Consider the following 19,561-nt stretch of genomic DNA (forward strand, 5'->3'; position numbering starts at 1 on the left):
CTGCTGTAAGGCGGTATTCCACCAACTACCACTTCTAGTTCCGGACCCGGACCCAAAAAATTCTTGTTTTCCTTCCTATATCAAACCCTGGTCAAGTACGTAAGTGTATTCGAGCACTTCCGTTTAACTAAGACGAACGATTTTGGAGTATCAACCTAGTGATTATAAGGAATTACAAGAGCTTCAAGATTCACATGCTTTGCGTAATTGTGACTTGGGATTGGATATAGATGGCGAGACAGTCATATTTGAAATAGAGAATCTCCGACCTGTATTTTCATCGAAAATAACTCTTTTTATAGAATAACTCTGGTCAGGAAGGGGAGTTGGGTGGTGATAGTTCGGCGGTGAGTCGGAAATCGATGTTGAAGTGGGAGAGGACAATTGATGGGCTTTGGACGAAGTAGAGTGCGTATGGGTAAGTGCAGAAGAGATTCTTTTTCTGCATCCATTCTCACGGGGTCTGCTTACCATTGGAGAGAGAGAGAGAGAGAGAGAGAGAGAGATTGATTGTGATTCAAAGTGGGTAATTGGGTGTATTGTTTCCCGTCAACCACTTATGCCAAATTCAACTAATCCCACAAATTTAGGAACATCCTAATCTTATAGATAAAGATATGTAAAATACAATATATATATATTAATTAATTACCAAGGGTATAATGGGGCAACATAACAATTTGAGGATGAGCACATAAGTATTCAAACGCACTAGGAGGAATACCTAAATAAGTTTTCCAATTAGGATGCCTATTTAATTTCTTCTTTTCTATAAGCTACATCGGCTTTCTATGAACACTTAGGCATAGCAAAGTAAAAGAAATAATGGAACACACTTGCATGCTTTTTCCCCGCATGTTACTATGTGAGGATTACATTACATACTTGCATGTACCACAATTTTAAAAAGAACAAGAAGAAAAAGAAAATACTTGCATGTAGAGAAGGAAAAAAAACACGGGAGAATGACGGCCAATGACGTGTTTTAATAATTAATTATCAAAACACGTCATGGACCGTCATTGTCCAAAAAACATCTTGAAAAAGAGAGTTTGGTGAATGATGGGCCCAGCCCATTGGAGAAACCAGAATTGGGCCGAAGTGCTTATACTTTTGAGTTCCCATTCAAGCCCATCTCGCCTTTGCCTTGGCTTTCTGTCATCTGTTGCTTTTTGGATTTTCTGTAGAATATGGCGTAGAGTATGAGCTGGGCCATCCCAAACACTGCGCCCAGCCCATTAGGTGCCTGAAATAGAAAAATCACAAACACAGTTTTTTGATTAACAAACTATTAAACATTGATTTAAGAGGCATTAAAAAAGAGAAATTACCTTTTTTTCCAAAACCTCTTTTGTGTGTGTGTGTGTGGTGAATATTAGCTGAATAGTTAAGGAAGGAAAAGCTACTATCCTTGAAAATGCATGAGACTTGAGTTTTACGACAAATAAAATAGTGTTCAATCCACCAGCACTCTATGTTTTCGTTTCTCTCTTTTTTTGGTCCCGCAAATGGATGACTATTTTTTAGCACAATGGTGATTTTGCTCCTCTTTAATTCAAATTCATAATGCCCCTTCATTTTTTAAGACAATCACTAGTCATGTGTTCTTAGGAGACGCTTGATTTCAAAATGGGTACCACACAAGGTTTTTTGAAAATTTGTGTTAAAAGTTGTACATACATGCATGCATGCATTATGTTACATATTTGTGTATGTATGGAGAGAGAGAGAGAGAGAGAGAGAGAGAGAGAGAGAGAGGAGAGAGAGAGAGAGAGAGAGAGAGAGAGAGAGAGAGAGAGAGAGAGAGAGAGAGAGATTGATTTTTACCATAATGAAGGGGTCAAAACCGATGAGGGCATAAGAACTCCAGCAAATGGCATTGGCAAAGGAAGCTAGGGACAACGAGAGGGGCATGTACTCAACACTTTTTGTCGATATAACCAATCTCTGCAATAAAAAGAAATCTGTTTGCCTATATTTTGCTACACTGTAAATAAAAATAAAATAAAATTGTGAACAAATTTAAAATTTGTCGAAGTGACCAAATTTGAGTACACGGCGCTAACCATGACAGACAATGGCGCAGCGTACATGATCACATTACCCAGCATGGCTATACTTCCAACAATGGTAGACCGAAGCTTGGTCGTATGGGCAAGGGTTAGAACCAGAAACGCGACAGCACCGACTACCACAAGCTCAACGACCATCACCAACATCACCTGGAGTCTCTTCTTCCGGTCACAGTACCGGATGAAGAGGAGCAGATACACTAGCTCGATGGCCATTCCTGCTCCGTTAATGCTTGTGACCAGCAAGCTGTGTGGGTGCACTGCGGGCAGCCCGTACACCGCCCAAAGGCCGCAGTTGATAAAGGTGCCCAGGTATGGTGCTGGTGAGTACTGCTCGACTGACCCTTTCTTGCATATTTGAAAAAATGTTGGCCTGAAAATATTAGCACATAGTCTTCATGATTGTTACATAAGATTGGAAAATTACTTTCATAAAGATTTGTTCGTATAGAAACTCATTATTAGAATGATGTAATTGTAATACTTTTGGGACTATAAATAAAAATTACTAGTTGGTGAGTTGATTTGGAATGAAATGATATAAAAACAAAATCTTTTCAAATGATATTTTATACAAAAGTCTTTGTGTGTAGAGTATTGTATTCCTTCGAGAGAACCAACTCAGCTGACGAAAAATGCTTGTGAAAAATTAACTCAATCGAATTTCAAAACTAATAAATGGTTCGGATTATTACTTCTGGGCTGTGAGTGCCGATCTGTGCACCATCACTGCACTTCTCGTCAGTTCCCATTGGATTAATTTTCAAAAGTGAAGAAGCTACGTTTTACAATATTACCCTTCCAAGTACCAAAATATCCACTCATAAAAGGATAATCGTGTAAGGCCCCGTTCGGCTAAATAAGTTAACTGGCTTATTTTTTTGTCCTTATTCAATTTTTTATCGTATTTGTTAGTTTTTTGTCAATTTTTTGGTGATTGTTGCATCGTCATGACAAGGGGAATCTAAAAAGTAAAAAATTACGATCGAAACCTTTTTTTTTTAATAAGACACCAATAAGCCAATTGTTTCGTCTTTATTAAAAAAATTGGATTTCAATCATAATTTTTTACTTTTTAGATTTCTCTCGTCATGATGATACAATAATTTCTAAAAATTGATGAAAAACTAACAAATATAAAAAAAAATTGAATAAGGACAAAAAAATAAGCCAATTGTCTTATTTAGCCAAACGAGGCCTAAATATACACATAAAATGACAAAAATAAAGAGTGCGGTTATAAAATAGGAGAGTGTGGGAGATCACTCCCCTACATTGTTGGCAACATCACATTCATCTTAAATGAGTGATTCATCCAAAATAAACCTAGCGTCATTTTTTATTTATTTATGTCGGTGGCCGAATTGTAAACCAACACATTCTTTTCTCTCTGTCCTTTTATTTTCCCTTGACAAAATTTTCCAGGGATCTTTGATCCAAATAAAATTGGAACTGGTGCTTACAATGGCGACATGAACAAGACGAATGAGATGACGTTTCCTGAAACAAACGAAACAAACCCATGTTAGTTCTTCCCATTCACCATTTTGTGACCAAGTTTTTTTTTTTATTGACTTTGCTAAAATTAAAATAATAGAGATCTAAGATGAGCTAGCACTGAGCAGCTAATGATCATGTGCAATCCTAGGAACCGGGGACACCATGGTGCAGTGCGCAATCCAAGCGGTCCAAAAGTAACCATTATTAATTGTAAGGATAAAAGACTCGGATCACGCACTACCTTTGTAATTAATGCACCTCCATAATATAGGGTCTCGGATCCGCAAACGTAGAATTGCTCAACCCCCACACAAAAAAAAAAAAAGAAAAAAAGAAGTTCTATTATATATGCACATATAAATGAAAACAAGTTCAACCCACCTAGAACACCAACTGCAGTTCGAGCAGCCTCTTTCGAAACCATGGCTGGCTGCGTTCGTGCGTGTGTTGGAGAGAGAGAGAGAGATATCGAGATTTCGTTGAGAAATGCAGATATGGAGAAGCACCAAGATAAGGCCATATATATAGTAGGAAGAAAAGGGAAAACAGGTTGGGTTTGGGTGTTATCTTCTAAAAATAAGATTACTCTCTTTTTATCTGCATGCACATGTATGTATCCATCAGTTCAACACTTGGATTAAGTCATGACTTTCTACACACACACACACTGAGAGAGAGAGAGAGAGAGAGAGAGAGAGAGAGAGAGAGAGAGAGAGAGTTATGGATTCTTTTGCATGGCATTCATTTCTTCAAGCAAAGATTTGTTTGGGGGATCGATCACTTTTTTTTATCCACATTGCTAGTGAAGTTATTGCAGACTTATCTGCTTGCGGATAATGAAGATTTGGGGTGGACGTTTGTAATATAGCTGCTTTTGCAGTCAATTTTAACACTTTGCACTGAAAGGGGTGTTTGGTTAATGCATTAATTCGATCAGGTACATAAATGGATAGAAAATGCAAACTTTTCAAAGGAAAAAGTGCATGACTATTACTATTTTACTACTACTTCTTTATGAGACAGTACCTACATATGTGTACCACATCCCAGTTTCGTAATATGACACATCATGTAACAAGTGAAATGTGCAACGAGCTAGTGGGCTCATTGAAAGAAAGTGGTTAGTTGTACAACTCTCGCTCGTGGAAGCTGTAAAATTAAGGTAATCGTGCATGAGGGTCACTTTATGTATTTTGTGATACTGATTGACGTCAAACCTCACATAAAATTGATTGATAATCTGTACGTGTATCTTATGTGAATGAAATATACACATCATAAAAAAAATAAAAAATAAAAAACTGCCACATATGATTTTCGTTGTAGTGATCGTGTAACGTACGTGATGGTATATACGTAATATATATGTGAATGGAACAATCAAGTAAGATATATGTCATTGAATATATAGTACCCAAAATAGTGGTCAAATATATGAATGTCACCATGTATGGTTCTGTTGCAGTAATCACTGAAACTAAATATGGATTGCAGGAATCGGATGGTCCTTTTGCTTTGCTTTTTTTTTTTTTTTGTTTCTTTTATCTTGGTTTGATGTTCCTTTGGATTGCAGAAATCGTGATGGTCGACAGGTCAGTCATAGTTAGTTGATGATCAGCTTGCCATACATTTGGTGCTTAATAGTTAGGGTTGATAGGATACATGAAAATACAGAAAAGTGTCCATGAAAAGGAAAATTAATAACCTAAATTCACTCAACAATCTGGGTCATTCATTTCTCTTTTATGGACACTTTCATGGACCATTTTCATGTATCATAACATTTTCCTTTAATACCACCAGCTTTACGAGGTTGACGGGAAAAATTAAAGCAATACTCCCCTTCCTCCCAAATTATTGGTTATGTTTCACTTTTGTGTCACTCAAACAACTGTTTATATGTCACAATCTGTAATACTTTTTATGATTTCAAAAAAAATTAATAAAATTAATTGAGATTTATTAAATAAGATTTATATTTGATATAAAACACATATTAAAAATTAAATGATATAGCCAATTTTTTACGATATCCCAAATAGTAAACAGGACCAACAATTTGGGGCGGAGGAAGTTTGATGTTGAATTCTTTAAACATCATAGGTCAAACGAGTCAAGGCGTAGATTAATAGAGTTTGGTTTGAAAATTTAATGAGTTTTGAAGAGATATTCAAGCTTAGTTTGTGTTGGAACATTTGTGAATGTTAAGTCCCACACCATATAAACATAAAAAAGGTCGGGTCTTACATACATATAATTAATGTTGGATGGCTGACTAAGTTTTTAAGTGAATCGGGGTTCATCAAAAGTTAGTATATTAGGACAAAGTGATGTGGCTGACTCTATGCCCTCATTCTCAAGTGTTGAGCACACAACGGCCGGTCAATGAATCATACAAACTTCCAACAGGTTGTTCACAAATCGATATCAAACAAAACTTTTTACAAACGAACACGAACTCCAGTAGTTTGGTTCGTTTCTCACACCTGATTAAAGCGTACAAGATTTGAGTATAACGTAGGACAACTACATATATAAGAATTCACAAGTTCATGCATGATCCAAATGCTATCTACCACCGATAAAACAACTTCAAGGTCAACAATAGAAACCAAACAAAATAATTGAAAAAGAGAGAGAATTAAAAATCGTGATGGATCATATCCAAATTCAAAAGGCCGACCAACACTTTGATGCCTCTTTCTTTGTCGTTTTAGCTAGAGTTGGCCGGTCAACTAGATTTTCCATTTCTTTCGCCTTGCTTTCAACCTGCATGCTTCTTTCACAATTTGCTTAATTTTCCAAGCTTCTCTCACATTTGTAGTGACGAATCCAAAAAATTTAATACAGAATTCAATCGTGATCGTGAAAATACTTTTTTGCGATCAAGCCCAATGCTATGTTGATAGATTGGTCAAAACTCGAGCAACTAAAAGCCAAGTCATAAATATATAAGAAAAAAAAAATATTTATCCTGTTGCGATAGGAAGGGAGAGAGGAGACGTGATATATATTGAAGAGAAAAATTGGTGAAACAAATTAGGGAAAATGACGGCCTAGGACGTGTTTTGATAATTAATACTCGTCAAAGACATGTTAAGAATATTTGTTAATGCTAAAAATTTCTTTGACAAGTATTAATTATCAAAACACGTCATTGACCGTCATTTTCCCAACAAAATTAATTTATGGACTACTTGTATTAGGCCATCTGGCCCATCTCCAATACTAAGGTTAAGCCTTTTTTTTTTTTGTTAAACGACACAAAAAAATTGGGGGTCAACTATGTGTTGTTATGGTGGAGTTCAATTCAGTTTTGTATTCATGCCTCAATGTTATACTTCTTCCGTTCGGATTTAATAGTTCTTTTTTGAGAGTTTGTGCCATAGTCCGCAACTGCTAAAAACAAGTAAAAGTACGTTGTATTTGAAGCGTCGGCCTAGTAATGGTTGGATTTTAAAATTGAAATTGGTTCTTTATCAATTGTTTATGGTGTAGGCCCCACTTAGAATTAAACTATTGTGCACTTGACAGTTCACTCGCCAGGTAACTGCACCAATTTTCGACGTCACACATAATATTGCACTAATTATAGTATTGGGACACAAAAATGAAAAATGTTAATTAGTTACCTGCACTAATTCAGCCATAATTTTTGCCAATAACCCCATTACTTGAGATGGCCTAGGCTTAGTGAGAGTAGTGAAGGTTTTAAGATTTCAGGTAATATATAGGGGCACTAGCTAGTACAATTGTTTAGGCAATAAATGATTAATGCTGTGCACTTATAGGGGTCTAAATTAAGTGTGAGAATACAACCTCCCAGTTAGAAATCTTATGAAAGGTCAATTCAATTTGTAAACAATTTGGTTAAGATATTGACCTATAATCTCAATTTCATTGAAAGTTCATACGTGATAGTATATAGAAGACTCACCTCAATGTGGCAAAAACCATCTCCTAATATTGCCAATCAAAGATCTAGGCATTTTATTAATTACTAATAGCTTACATATTTAAGTGCCAATCAAACTCATATTGTCACTTTTACTACACTCCTATAATAAGGCCTCGCGGAACCATAATGTTGTGGACACGCACGTATTTGAAGTTATCCGATACACGTGGATACAGACCTGGATACAAAGACATTTATTTGAAGCCATCCGATATACGATGGGTCTTATATTACATTTATTGTTGTATAAAATATATAAATGTCGCAAAACCCCACATGCAACTACTTATGGACTATGGATTTGTGCAGCCGCCAGGCTTTCCCTTGCATTGTTCATGTCCTGAGTTGTGCCCTGGTTTTTCATAATCCAACATAGCTTCAACCATTATAAGCTCCCTCGTGTTCTTCTGCAAGCACATACGTTAGGCAAAAAAATTCTTTAACTTTAATATGTATAATTAATTAGCTAATCGATAACAAATGCTTCTCTTTAATTCGTGCTGCTTTCCTTATTTTACTATCTTTATTTTGTCAGTGTCACATTTCAAAGTTCGCTTTACAAGCCAAGAGCTATGAATCATGGATACTCCGAAAGTAGTGCCATATCGGTTCGGAATATGTATTGGATATCCATACCCGGCCGAGACGTATCAGATACAGCAAGCAGGTTCAGCCCTAGACTAAGGCTCAAGATGCCCTCGCCTTGATTTTTTTTAATACTCGGTATTTATTTTCAACTATTTTTTTGTATAACAATCCTACGGGTCCATTTTATAACCCAAACAACCTGGCTATTTTACACTGGCCACAGGCCCAATTATGGCCCAACTTGACTTACTGAATCAGAAGGAAAAATGTGTTGTAGGAATAGAGAGAATTCACTTCACACAACCAAACACAAACTAACGTTATATTAATCTCACACAAAATTACACATTACAAACATCTCAGTACTCTTCACTCTTTCTCACGCTGTCACGCACAATCTCTCACACACAAACTCGCGATGGGGAAATCACCCCAGGGCGGCTCGATCTCTCACTCTCCTCTGCTCTCTCTTCTTCTCTCTGAATCCCACATACACATTGCGCTGATAACATACACACGTACTTATACAAATCGCAATTACACAACAACCACACAAACTCAACTAATTTCCAACCTCCCAATTTAAGTCCAGCATACACATCCCTACTCTCTCTCTCTCTCTCTCTCTCTCTCTCTCTCTCTCTCTCTCTATGTCTATGTCACTCAACAAACACACACGTGGTGTTGGCGGCAGAGATGGAGCAAGGAATTCCGGTTGGTAGAGTAAAAAATATTTAATTTGTCTACTTACTAATCTAAAATATATCTACATTAAGAGGTTAATTATAAGGTCTACATAAGCTTGCTTTATAATTGGTATCAAAGATTTATTATATTTTGAAAATAATGAATGATAACCTCATTTATAATACGATCAACTCTCGAAAGGAAAAGAACGTATATGATTTCCGTACAATATTTGAATCAAGTTGGGGTACTTTATTGAATTTTCGCGGGGTCAAAATAGAAAAATTTGACTACAAAACTATAAAACGTCTATTTGAGAAATCAAAATGAGTAAGGTCAAGTGACTTCAATATTAATTGCCTCTACATGCCTCCACCCTTGCATGGTGGCCCATCCATGTGCAAGATTACACTCTCGAACAACAACAACAAAAAACCCTAAAAAAGTAAACAAATTACATAATTTTTAAGATTTTACGGTGTCACTGTATCATCTCGTATCATATCGGTATCCCATAAAGATATAAAGATTGCTTACCTCGTTGAGTTTGTTTGCAGGATCCACGTGATACCTGAGGCCTTCAACCATGGCTACAGAATAATCAGAACATCGGTTAGTCTAGATCACCAAGATTTTGTTTAAATTAAACGCACGGATTATTACAGACGTACCTGTTATAAACATAGAGAGTAGGAGGGCATAGACAAAGGCCTTGATCCACTGGCCCATTTTGAATGCTGTGGTGGTGGTGTTCTTGTTGTTTGAATGAGTATTTTTGGTTGTGAGGTTATGTATAGAGTCTACATATATATTTATATCTATTGTAGTTGGGACGGAATGACGTTAGTCACATGATCCTTCAAAATGTCGCGCGCTCCCGCTCTCCATCCCAACACTCTCCAATCTTTGCTTTTGCGAATTTTAGAAGATTAAAATGTGTTTTAAAAACGTTTTCACACTCGTGCTCCCTTGAATTATGTGACCTAATTATGGTATGACATTGTGTGAAGCTGCAAATGGTGCCGCTATCCCACTCAAAAAGCTTTTCTAGAATATGGTAATGGAATTGCAGTTCCTATTCCAATATCAAATGTCAACTGCACTAAAAAAATATGTCACATCAATTGATAGGAACTTTCATCCACCTAAAGTGAATGTTTGGGTTTTGGCGCACCACCACGTGATTTCAATATCCTTTTACATCACATATTTTTATGAGGTCCATACACATAGTAATAGGCTCCGCAAAAATTTGTGGTGAAGAAGGGTGTTGGAGCACCATGTAGCAATATCTCCCAGACCACCAAATAATTCTTGTTTTGCTTTCATTCCTCATAGTTGTAATAGCTAGGGTGACTAATGCTATAGCCAGATATGTCCTATCTATTGCTCACCCTACGGTCTGGCAAAAGGATTTCCCGAGTTAAATATATAGGGAAACATCTTTGGATGTTTCAACTTTGAGTTGATGAATAAAGCATGTTATCGATTGAAAAAATAAATAAAAAATCTCCCCTTTCATGGCTCTTCACAATTTAGTGTGGATTTTATCCACTGTTGGATTAGCTTATTTTTACGGGTTAGTCAATTAGGTTTTTCGCCAATGCTGTTGCCTTGTTGGCCGAAAGTCTGACGAAAAGGAGACCAAATTAATGCAAAATTTTGAGCTTGGAGGGATTGTGATATAAATTAAAAGAAACCCATTTGGAAGGGGCTATACCGCTATAGTAAAATTCCAAGATTTTGGAGCAGGGAAAACAATAAACTTTGTCGTAAATATATTAACATATACGCGAAAAAATGAGATTACTTAAATGCATAGGGTTGCTATGGCCCTCGGCCCTGCTTGGACCCTTCTAGCCGTTAACTGATTTTCGTATAATCAATCTCACTTTCAGCATTTTACTTATTTAGGAGAACGATCACGACACATGTTTTTCGGATGAAAGATGTAAAAAAAATAAATTGGTGGCTAAATTACAAACGAAAATCATATACATATGAATAAAAATATATAGCGTGTGCCTTGTGGCTTGCTTTTTATTTCCCACTTCATTCCCTTTTCCCAACTTAATGGTTCTTGCTGCTTTGTTTCAAACCTTATTCATTGTAGGAATAATATAATCTTTCTTAACCCATCTTGCATTGAGTTTCATTGGACCCATTTAAATATAGGCAAATAAACGAAGTTTGACGTCAGTTGGGCCGGGCATGGTATGTTTTAGGCTGATAGATGTAAGATGTGGCTCTTAACCCATCTGGTTGTACCTCTTATCTTGAAGGGGAGGTCTGAGATTCGAGTGCATGGAGAGACATTGAACACCCTTCGGTTGTTAACACGCTAATTTTCCGCTAATCCTCTCTACTAATATATACTACACTATTGTCACAAAAATAAATAAATCTAGGACACAGTTTCTAAGTCGGTATATTGCAGAGAAGTCTTTGCAGTTGCGTATTGATCATTCATCTCTGTAATTAATGGGAAGTGCCACTCCTATATCTAAGTGCATTGAATGGTATATAGTCAAACACTTGATATTGTGTGCTGATCATTTTGCGTGGTTATTAAAAATTCAAGGTTTTGATTTTCTACTTTTAGCTTGACATTAACTGATGATGATGCAAATTTTACCTAGAGGGTCTCAGAAAAGGAAATGAGAACTCCTCCACCCATACATTACTGCCTGCTCTACTGAAAATTCAAGAGAGAATGATTATAAGTAGTAGTGGCCGGCATCAGCCATATCTCAAATAGTCACATGCATCAGCTCTCTACACTTGATTCTTGTCAACGAATGCTACGTATCGTCGTTGTGGGTATAATTCGAGTGATAACTACTGCTTTCTCCGTCTCATTATTATTTGTTATTTTGAAGTATTCGTATTATTTTAAACAAAAATAAATCACTTTCATGTAAATTTTTTTGATGTTCTTTACTATAATTCAATAATCATTAAGCTCTCTAAAATGGTGCAAAAATATTCAAAAAAAAAAAAACTTATGCACGAAAATATTTTATCTATATTTTCAAATATAACATGATTTTTGGGGGAAACAATATGGGGGGAGGGACTACAACAGAAGGCCAGACTACAAACGAACATAAGGGACCAAGAATATTGGGCCAAACTGAGGAAATAAGCATAGTGGGCTTTAGCCCATGTTTTAACGAGAGTATTGGGCTAGACGACGAAATAAGGGAAAATGACGGCCAAGGACGTGTTTGATAATTAATACCTTCCAAGGACATTTTCAGTATTAACAAATGTTCTCAAATGTTCTCAAACATGTCCTTGGCGGGTATTAATTATCAAAACACATCCTGGGCCGTCATTTTCCCACGAAATAATGGCCGGTTATCATCTGGGCCAATTAGGGTGGGGTTCATAAGCCTACTCATTTACCTTTAGCATATTCCTAGGCTACCCATTAAATGTTGATCCATAACGACATCAGGTACCCCCGTAATCTATGCCATAAACGATAAGTGTTCGTCTTTGGTCTATGCAGAACGAGGGCCAACTAACGTGTGTAACACTTCGCCTGGGAAGTATGGTGGCAAGACCGAATTCAAAGAAATTGATCGGAGCCTGCGCAAGCGGTGGAACATGTGGTTTTCCGTTGATACAATGCGCAAAACCTTATTGACCCTTAATAAACGAACAACAAAACCTGTCCTTAAAATAATTCCTGAGCCACGCGATAATCCAAGTTGGAGCTCTATAAGTCTGCTCGGAATTGATCAATTTACATTAGAAAAAAGTTTATAATCAAAATTTTTTTTACATTAGAAAAAAGTTTATTATCAAAAAAAAGTTTTTTTGATCGCAAAAATATTGGTTTGGAGCAAAGTTGTCAAATCCGTTCCGTACCGGCCGGTACGTACCGTACCGGTGCGTAAACGGAACGCAAAAAGTCATGTTCCGTTCCGGTTGAAATACCGGCCTATTCCGACCAATACCGGGTGTACCGGACAATACCGGCCTGTTCCGGACATATTCCGGTGTTCCGGCCGGTACAAAATTACCCTCTTTTTTTTTTTTTTTTTACATTTTATTTATGTTTATACTTAAAATATGGTAGATATATATTAAATATATATATAAAATATTAATTGCGGTAAATTCGGAACGGTACCGGGATACAGCCCGGTACCGGTACGTACCATTCCAGTAGTGAAAACGGTACGCTGGCCGGTACGGTATTGACAACTTTGGTTTGGAGAACAACAACCAAAGTTTTATTGAAAAAAGCCTAGTCCATTGCCACGTTGACAAACAAACGTACCGGGTCATCCCAGCCAGACCTTGCCATTTGAATGCCATTTGGCTTAAACGAGCCGTTCCACGAATCCCATTGGTCCACGTCATCGCCCATGACAAGCTAATTCCATCGACCTCGAACAAAGCAGTTTCCAATTGGTCAAACCAGCACGGCCACCGAATCTCATTGGTCCACGTCATCTCCAATGACACTTCCCTTCCTGTCGGTCTTTAAAATAATTCCTGTTTCCGAAGGCAGCAAATTACAACTCCCTATATATAAACTTTTCGCGGAATTGTTAACGCCATTGTAGATCCACTACTCGAACACAGAAAAATCGTCTCCGCAGATACATACAGCTTCTGTAGAGAGAGAGAGAGAGAGAGAAGGCTGAAGCCATGGGCGGGTCGTGGAGGAGAGGCGGCGGCGGCTCTCTGATCGCATTAGCCATTGTTTTCTTCGGTAAACGATCCTCTCTCTGTACTACAGATCTGGTTCATGTGTCATTCGAAACAGTATTTTTTTTTTTTTGCTTTCTTGTCTGTGAGTATTGTTGTTAGTAGATTGGTAAAACGTAAGTAGATCTGGCACTGATAGTCAGGTGTAGATTCATCTTACGTCTGTTTCAAATCTTCCACAGCAATTTAGGCGGAAACTTGTTTCTTGCTTGTTTGTAGATCTGATGTGTATCGACGGTCTTACTTATCATTTTTGTGATGCAAGCATGGTCATTTGTGTCAAACCGATTCTGTTGAATGTTTTATAGCTATTAGCTCTAGGCTCTAGCAGGTGACGATCTAATTGTGGCCGGTAAGATGTATTTTGGTAGTGCTAGATAAGCTTCAGAGGCAGACACATGATTTGTGCCTAATACTGATTGATTTGAACTACATGTAGTTTTTACTATATTGATAACAAAAAATCTACTTCAAATGTGTATAATGCATAATTCTACTTGTGAGGTCCGAGAAGAGATGAGATTGTGATGTACATAGTCATCATTTAATGTTATACATGGCTACATGCGACAAGTATATTGATCGATTAGTGAGATTTTAGGAATTTCCACACATCTGTAGGATATTTAAAAAAAAAAATCACTCTAGGAACTTGTAGGTGCCAATCCCTTTGATATTCTACTAAATTAACCTTAAAAACAAGTGTAGTAAGTGTGAATATTTGGAGTTGCGTAGGGGGTCCGGGCTCCCCCTTGTATCCGCCACTGATAACTGATAAGCTTACATGTGTTTTTTTGTTCGCAGTATGAGTTATCATAACAAAGCTAGTGTGAGCATTTTAGTGGAAGTTTCTGTTATTCGGTAAAACTTTTGATGTTTGTAAAACCTGGAAAGGGTTTAGTCGAGTAAATTCTATTGTAGATGGCTAGATGCAGACAAACACTTATAGGCTCAATGCTTTTGCATTACAGGTTTAGAACACCTGCATAGTGTCTAAAACTTTAGCCTTTAGGTATACACCTTCAATGAAGGTATAGAATTAACACTCTGGATAGCTTGTTCTGACACTGGTGCTTAGGGTAGTTGTGGTGCCTATTGAAAATGAGTGCGAACTACACGTTATTTCAATTGTTATCACTCAGGCCTGTATTTGAATTACGAGAAGCGATATGTAAATGACAATATTATACGGGAAATGAATCCCTGTTGATTAGGTCTTTACGTTTTAAACCAAAACACCAGTGAAGTTGGTCTATCATTTTCAAAATGCCACCGCGCAACATTCTGGTAAAGTTGTGCCGAATTTTCTGAAGAATTGAAGCACTTTTCTTGAATTATACCATGTTTTATTGCATGTTTTCCATTTTATGGCAGTCTCATATGCTATTTGAACTCTATGTTATTGCTTCTTAATGACTGCTTAATGACTGAACTCAGGAGTAATTGTTAGTGATGATAACTTTGAGTTATAATTAATTATTTATTACCTGTATTTTGTGTAACAGGTTGTCTATCTGCAATTTCCATCGCCAAAGAAGAAGCCTCGAAGTTGGGAACCGTCATCGGGATAGATCTTGGAACAACCTATTCTTGTGTTGGAGTTTACAAAAATGGTCATGTTGAGATAATAGCAAATGACCAAGGAAACCGTATTACCCCCTCATGGGTAGGTTTCAGTGATTCTGAGAGGTTGATTGGTGAGGCAGCGAAGAATCAAGCGGCTGTTAATCCTGAAAGGACCGTCTTTGATGTCAAAAGACTTATAGGAAGAAAGTAATGTCTCTATTCTCGTTTTGTTCATTGTTAAGCTGTGAGATTTGGGGGATAACTTCTAACTTCTAAAGGCATTTTCCTATTGATTTGCAGGTTTGACGACAAGGAGGTGCAAAAAGATATGAAGCTTGTTCCCTACAAGATTATAAATAAGGATGGAAAGCCTTATATCGAGGTTCAGGCTAAGGATGGAGAGACTAAGGTCTTCAGCCCCGAAGAGATCAGCGCTATGATTTTGACGAAAATGAAGGAGACAGCTGAAGCATTTCTTGGGAAGAAAATCAAGGATGCTGTTGTCACTGTTCCTGGTGAGTAATACTCTTCTAAGCACGACTATCAGTTTTGCTGTATCCTGGTTGTATAATCAGTATTCACTCGTACTTTTTTATTGCAATCTGCAGCCTACTTTAATGATGCCCAAAGGCAAGCTACCAAGGATGCTGGTGTCATTGCTGGGCTAAATGTTGCTAGAATTATAAATGAACCCACTGCTGCAGCCATTGCCTATGGATTGGACAAGAAAGGTGGTGAGAAGAACATTCTTGTATTCGATCTTGGTGGTGGGACATTTGATGTCAGTATCTTGACCATAGATAACGGTGTGTTTGAGGTCCTATCCACAAACGGTGACACTCATCTTGGAGGTAAGAACAATGTTTGTCATTGATACTCTGTCACCTTTACGGAACCATACAATGCATACGTTCCAGAATGTTCTCTGGTGCTTTGGAAAGGATTGATTCCGTAGCATTTGTGAACATGACCACTTAAAGCCGCATAGCTAAAATGCTGAGTAGTTAAATGATTAAATCCCAATCTTATCATTTTCCCATGTACTTGCCATTAGTTGCATCTTATTTGCCTTCCAAACGAACACATGGGAGAATGGATAGATTTTTGGTATGCAACTGGGTATTTGGAACCAAGAATTAAGTCAAGAAGCCCTTTGCGCATAATCTTTGTTACAACAACTTTTAAAATTTTTGAGGTGACAAGGGGCATTGCTTTTCAAATAAGAGTACAAAGGACGTTGGATATTGGGTTGGTCTGTAATTGAGTTAGAATTCTACATTTTTGTCTCAATAAATGTCTTATAGTCGCATGCTAAGTTTCTGTTTTCTGCAGGTGAGGATTTTGATCATAGGGTTATGGATTATTTCATTAAATTGATCAAAAAGAAGCACGGAAAGGACATCAGCAAGGACAACAGAGCTCTTGGGAAGTTGAGGAGAGAATGTGAGCGTGCAAAGAGAGCCTTGAGCAGTCAGCACCAGGTCCGCGTGGAGATTGAATCTCTGTTCGATGGCACAGATTTCTCTGAACCACTGACCCGTGCTCGGTTCGAAGAATTGAACAACGATTTGTTTAGAAAAACCATGGGTCCCGTGAAGAAGGCTATGGAAGATGCCGGATTGGAGAAGAAACAAATAGATGAAATTGTTCTTGTTGGTGGTAGCACCAGGATACCCAAAGTTCAGCAACTCCTCAAGGATTATTTTGATGGAAAGGAACCCAACAAGGGTGTAAACCCTGATGAGGCAGTTGCTTTTGGTGCTGCTGTACAAGGAGGCATCTTGAGTGGAGAGGGTGGTGACGAAACTAAAGGTATTACTTGTCTTTTATGAATACTTGACTTCTATTCATAATTCCAGTTACACCTAAATAGTGAAAGCTGGATCTGCATTTTCTAGGAGTTCAAAAGACAGTCTATCTAGTCATGTCTAATTTGTGATGTGAAACGTTCTACGCAGATATACTTCTATTGGATGTGGCGCCTTTGACGCTTGGGATTGAAACGGTCGGAGGGGTGATGACCAAATTGATTCCTAGAAACACTGTCATCCCAACCAAGAAATCTCAAGTTTTCACCACCTACCAAGATCAGCAGACCACCGTCTCAATTCAGGTACCAACAGAATACTACCTTCGCTTTTCCTCTTGCTCCTAAGACTGAAAAGAAAGGTGGAAAAATTGAGAACCTTGATTATGTACATGTTTATTCTTAACTTGAGTTGCTCATTATGTTACCAGGTTTTTGAAGGTGAAAGGAGTCTCACTAAGGATTGTAGACTACTTGGTAACTTTGATCTGTCTGGACTTCCTCCAGCTCCAAGGTTAGTTGTGTGTTCTTTTTTGTTCAGTTGAATGTAAATTGGTTCTGCTGCAGTTGGAAACTAATCAGTATCCAATACTTCGGTTTGTTTGAACAGGGGTACCCCTCAAATTGAAGTCACATTCGAAGTAGATGCAAATGGTATCTTAAACGTCAAGGCAGAAGACAAAGCATCAGGTAAATCAGAGAAGATCACCATCACCAATGACAAGGGCCGATTAAGCCAAGACGAGATTGACCGGATGGTTAGAGAGGCAGAAGAGTTTGCTGAGGAAGATAAGAAGGTGAAGGAGAAGATCGATGCCCGTAACAGCCTTGAGACTTACGTTTACAACATGAAAAACCAAGTCAACGACAAAGATAAGTTGGCCGACAAGCTAGAGTCTGATGAGAAGGAGAAGATTGAGACAGCTGTGAAGGAGGCTCTTGAGTGGCTTGATGATAACCAGAGCGCTGAAAAGGAGGACTTTGAAGAGAAGCTCAAGGAGGTGGAAGCTGTTTGTAACCCAATTATCACAGCTGTTTATCAAAGATCAGGTGGTGCCCCGGGCGCCGGATCAGCAGATTCTGACGACGACGACGACTCCCATGATGAACTGTAGGAAGCCAAGCACAAATTCGGTGACCACTGGTAAGAACGAAAGATTGAGATACAGGATAGGCAAGAAGGCTTTGGACTGTTAATTTTTGTGGCTCTTGAAAGAGTTAGGGGGAATGATTTCCCTTCTTCACTAGTTTTGTTATGTTTTTGGTGTAGATACATCAAGTGATTTTTTTCCTATTTCCAGTTGTACTCTTTGAATTTCTATCAACATTTCAGAAAATTTAGTTGCTGCTTATGGATCTTAACAGCCCGTTAGGATGATGAAAAAAGACGAGAAATTGGTGTTTCTTACCAATACGAGACTAAAAGAATCTAAGATGAACCAATGTATCCCATTCATTTCTTTTGGGTAAACTGTGAAGATTTATATCGCTCAACAACAATTACATTAGGCCTTAGCCAAAAACCCAGAAAGCAAAAACACAGCCCATCTGCACAATACTATACAAACCCAGAAAGCAAAGCTAACTTATTCACTCACACTCATGGAACAAAAATCCTCGATGACACCCTCCGACCCTCCGTCTGGTTGCAAGAAAGGGATTGTTCTTCGGACACCCCTCCAAGAAGCCATGCAGGCCCTAATATCCCCTTCTTTTTTTGATCCGCAGTATACAGCTCTTTTTGATAGCATATCCCCTTCAATCTGGTTAATCATTCCACAAACATCCTTGCTATGTTGCTGAAAGGTACGAAATTTCCTCTCTCCAAATCCATTAAAAAGAAGCAGCAAAAGAAAGCCTGTGCACAATATTCTCCAAATATTTCCCAGCCTTGTGAGAGCAGAGCCTGACCTTGCCTCAGCTAGATTAATCACTCCCCTACACATTATTCATCCCCCAAAAAATGAAAAAATGGTTCCAAATCTGTGAAGAAATAAGGGCATGCAAAGAAAAGATGCTCATGGGACTCCACAGCACCATTACACAGGCAGCAAGACATATCCAGATTAATCCCCCAACTCCCCAATCTGTCCTTAATGGACAACCTTCCCCAGTAAATAAGCCACTCCATGAAGGAAAGCCCATCTAGAGACATGGTGAGGGGAACCATCCCTATGAAATACTTTCTCAGCTTTTTAATCTGTCCACATGATTGATAAGATTTTCATTTTTCCTTTTCCTTTACTCACTATTTTTCATTAATGAATTCTCCAAATGGGGATCCTTCACGGCTCTACCGTTCCCGCCTTGGGATGCACACAATCTAAATTGGTTGGGTTCCGTCGGTAGAATTTGAGGACCAAACCATTATTGGTGCTTCCAAAAGACTGATATCGTCGTAAATTTGAGAGGGAAGTAAAAGTTTGAAAAACCCGAGTCTCTTTTGATTTTAGTACAAAAAATTTGAGTAAATTCTATGGGATACTGGTTTGAGTTTAGACTTAAGTCACATAATTTGCGTGTGTGCTGGAGCGTGAACCCAAATGTGGAACCGTCTATAAAAAACATACATTAACAATCTACCAAAATTTATAATAACGAAAATTGAAAGTGTGAACGCAGAGCAATAGCGGGAGGACATTGTCAAGCTCGTTCGGT

At 37.9% G+C, this 19,561-nt stretch overlaps 2 protein-coding genes across 2 annotated transcripts; one reads left to right on the forward strand and one right to left on the reverse strand.

The window, feature by feature from the left end:
* Positions 1–699: 699 nt before the first annotated feature.
* LOC131317947 (bidirectional sugar transporter SWEET4-like) lies at positions 700–4,121 on the reverse strand. The gene is made up of 5 exons (XM_058347668.1): positions 3,954–4,121; positions 3,536–3,572; positions 2,067–2,445; positions 1,828–1,947; positions 700–1,246 (listed from the first exon to the last, which is right to left on the reverse strand). The coding sequence occupies exons 1-5, from the start codon at positions 4,090–4,092 to the stop codon at positions 1,106–1,108; spliced, it is 816 nt and encodes a 271-aa protein (XP_058203651.1). The 5' UTR covers positions 4,093–4,121; the 3' UTR covers positions 700–1,105.
* Positions 4,122–13,336: 9,215 nt separating this feature from the next.
* LOC131317949 (luminal-binding protein 5) lies at positions 13,337–18,253 on the forward strand. The gene is made up of 8 exons (XM_058347670.1): positions 13,337–13,534; positions 15,036–15,303; positions 15,397–15,611; positions 15,705–15,947; positions 16,429–16,908; positions 17,055–17,209; positions 17,335–17,417; positions 17,514–18,253. The coding sequence occupies exons 1-8, from the start codon at positions 13,471–13,473 to the stop codon at positions 18,016–18,018; spliced, it is 2,013 nt and encodes a 670-aa protein (XP_058203653.1). The 5' UTR covers positions 13,337–13,470; the 3' UTR covers positions 18,019–18,253.
* The last annotated feature ends 1,308 nt before the right edge of the window (positions 18,254–19,561 follow it).

Source organism: Rhododendron vialii, chromosome 2a (assembly GCF_030253575.1).
Source record: "Rhododendron vialii isolate Sample 1 chromosome 2a, ASM3025357v1".
Lineage (NCBI taxonomy): Eukaryota > Viridiplantae > Streptophyta > Magnoliopsida > Ericales > Ericaceae > Rhododendron > Rhododendron vialii.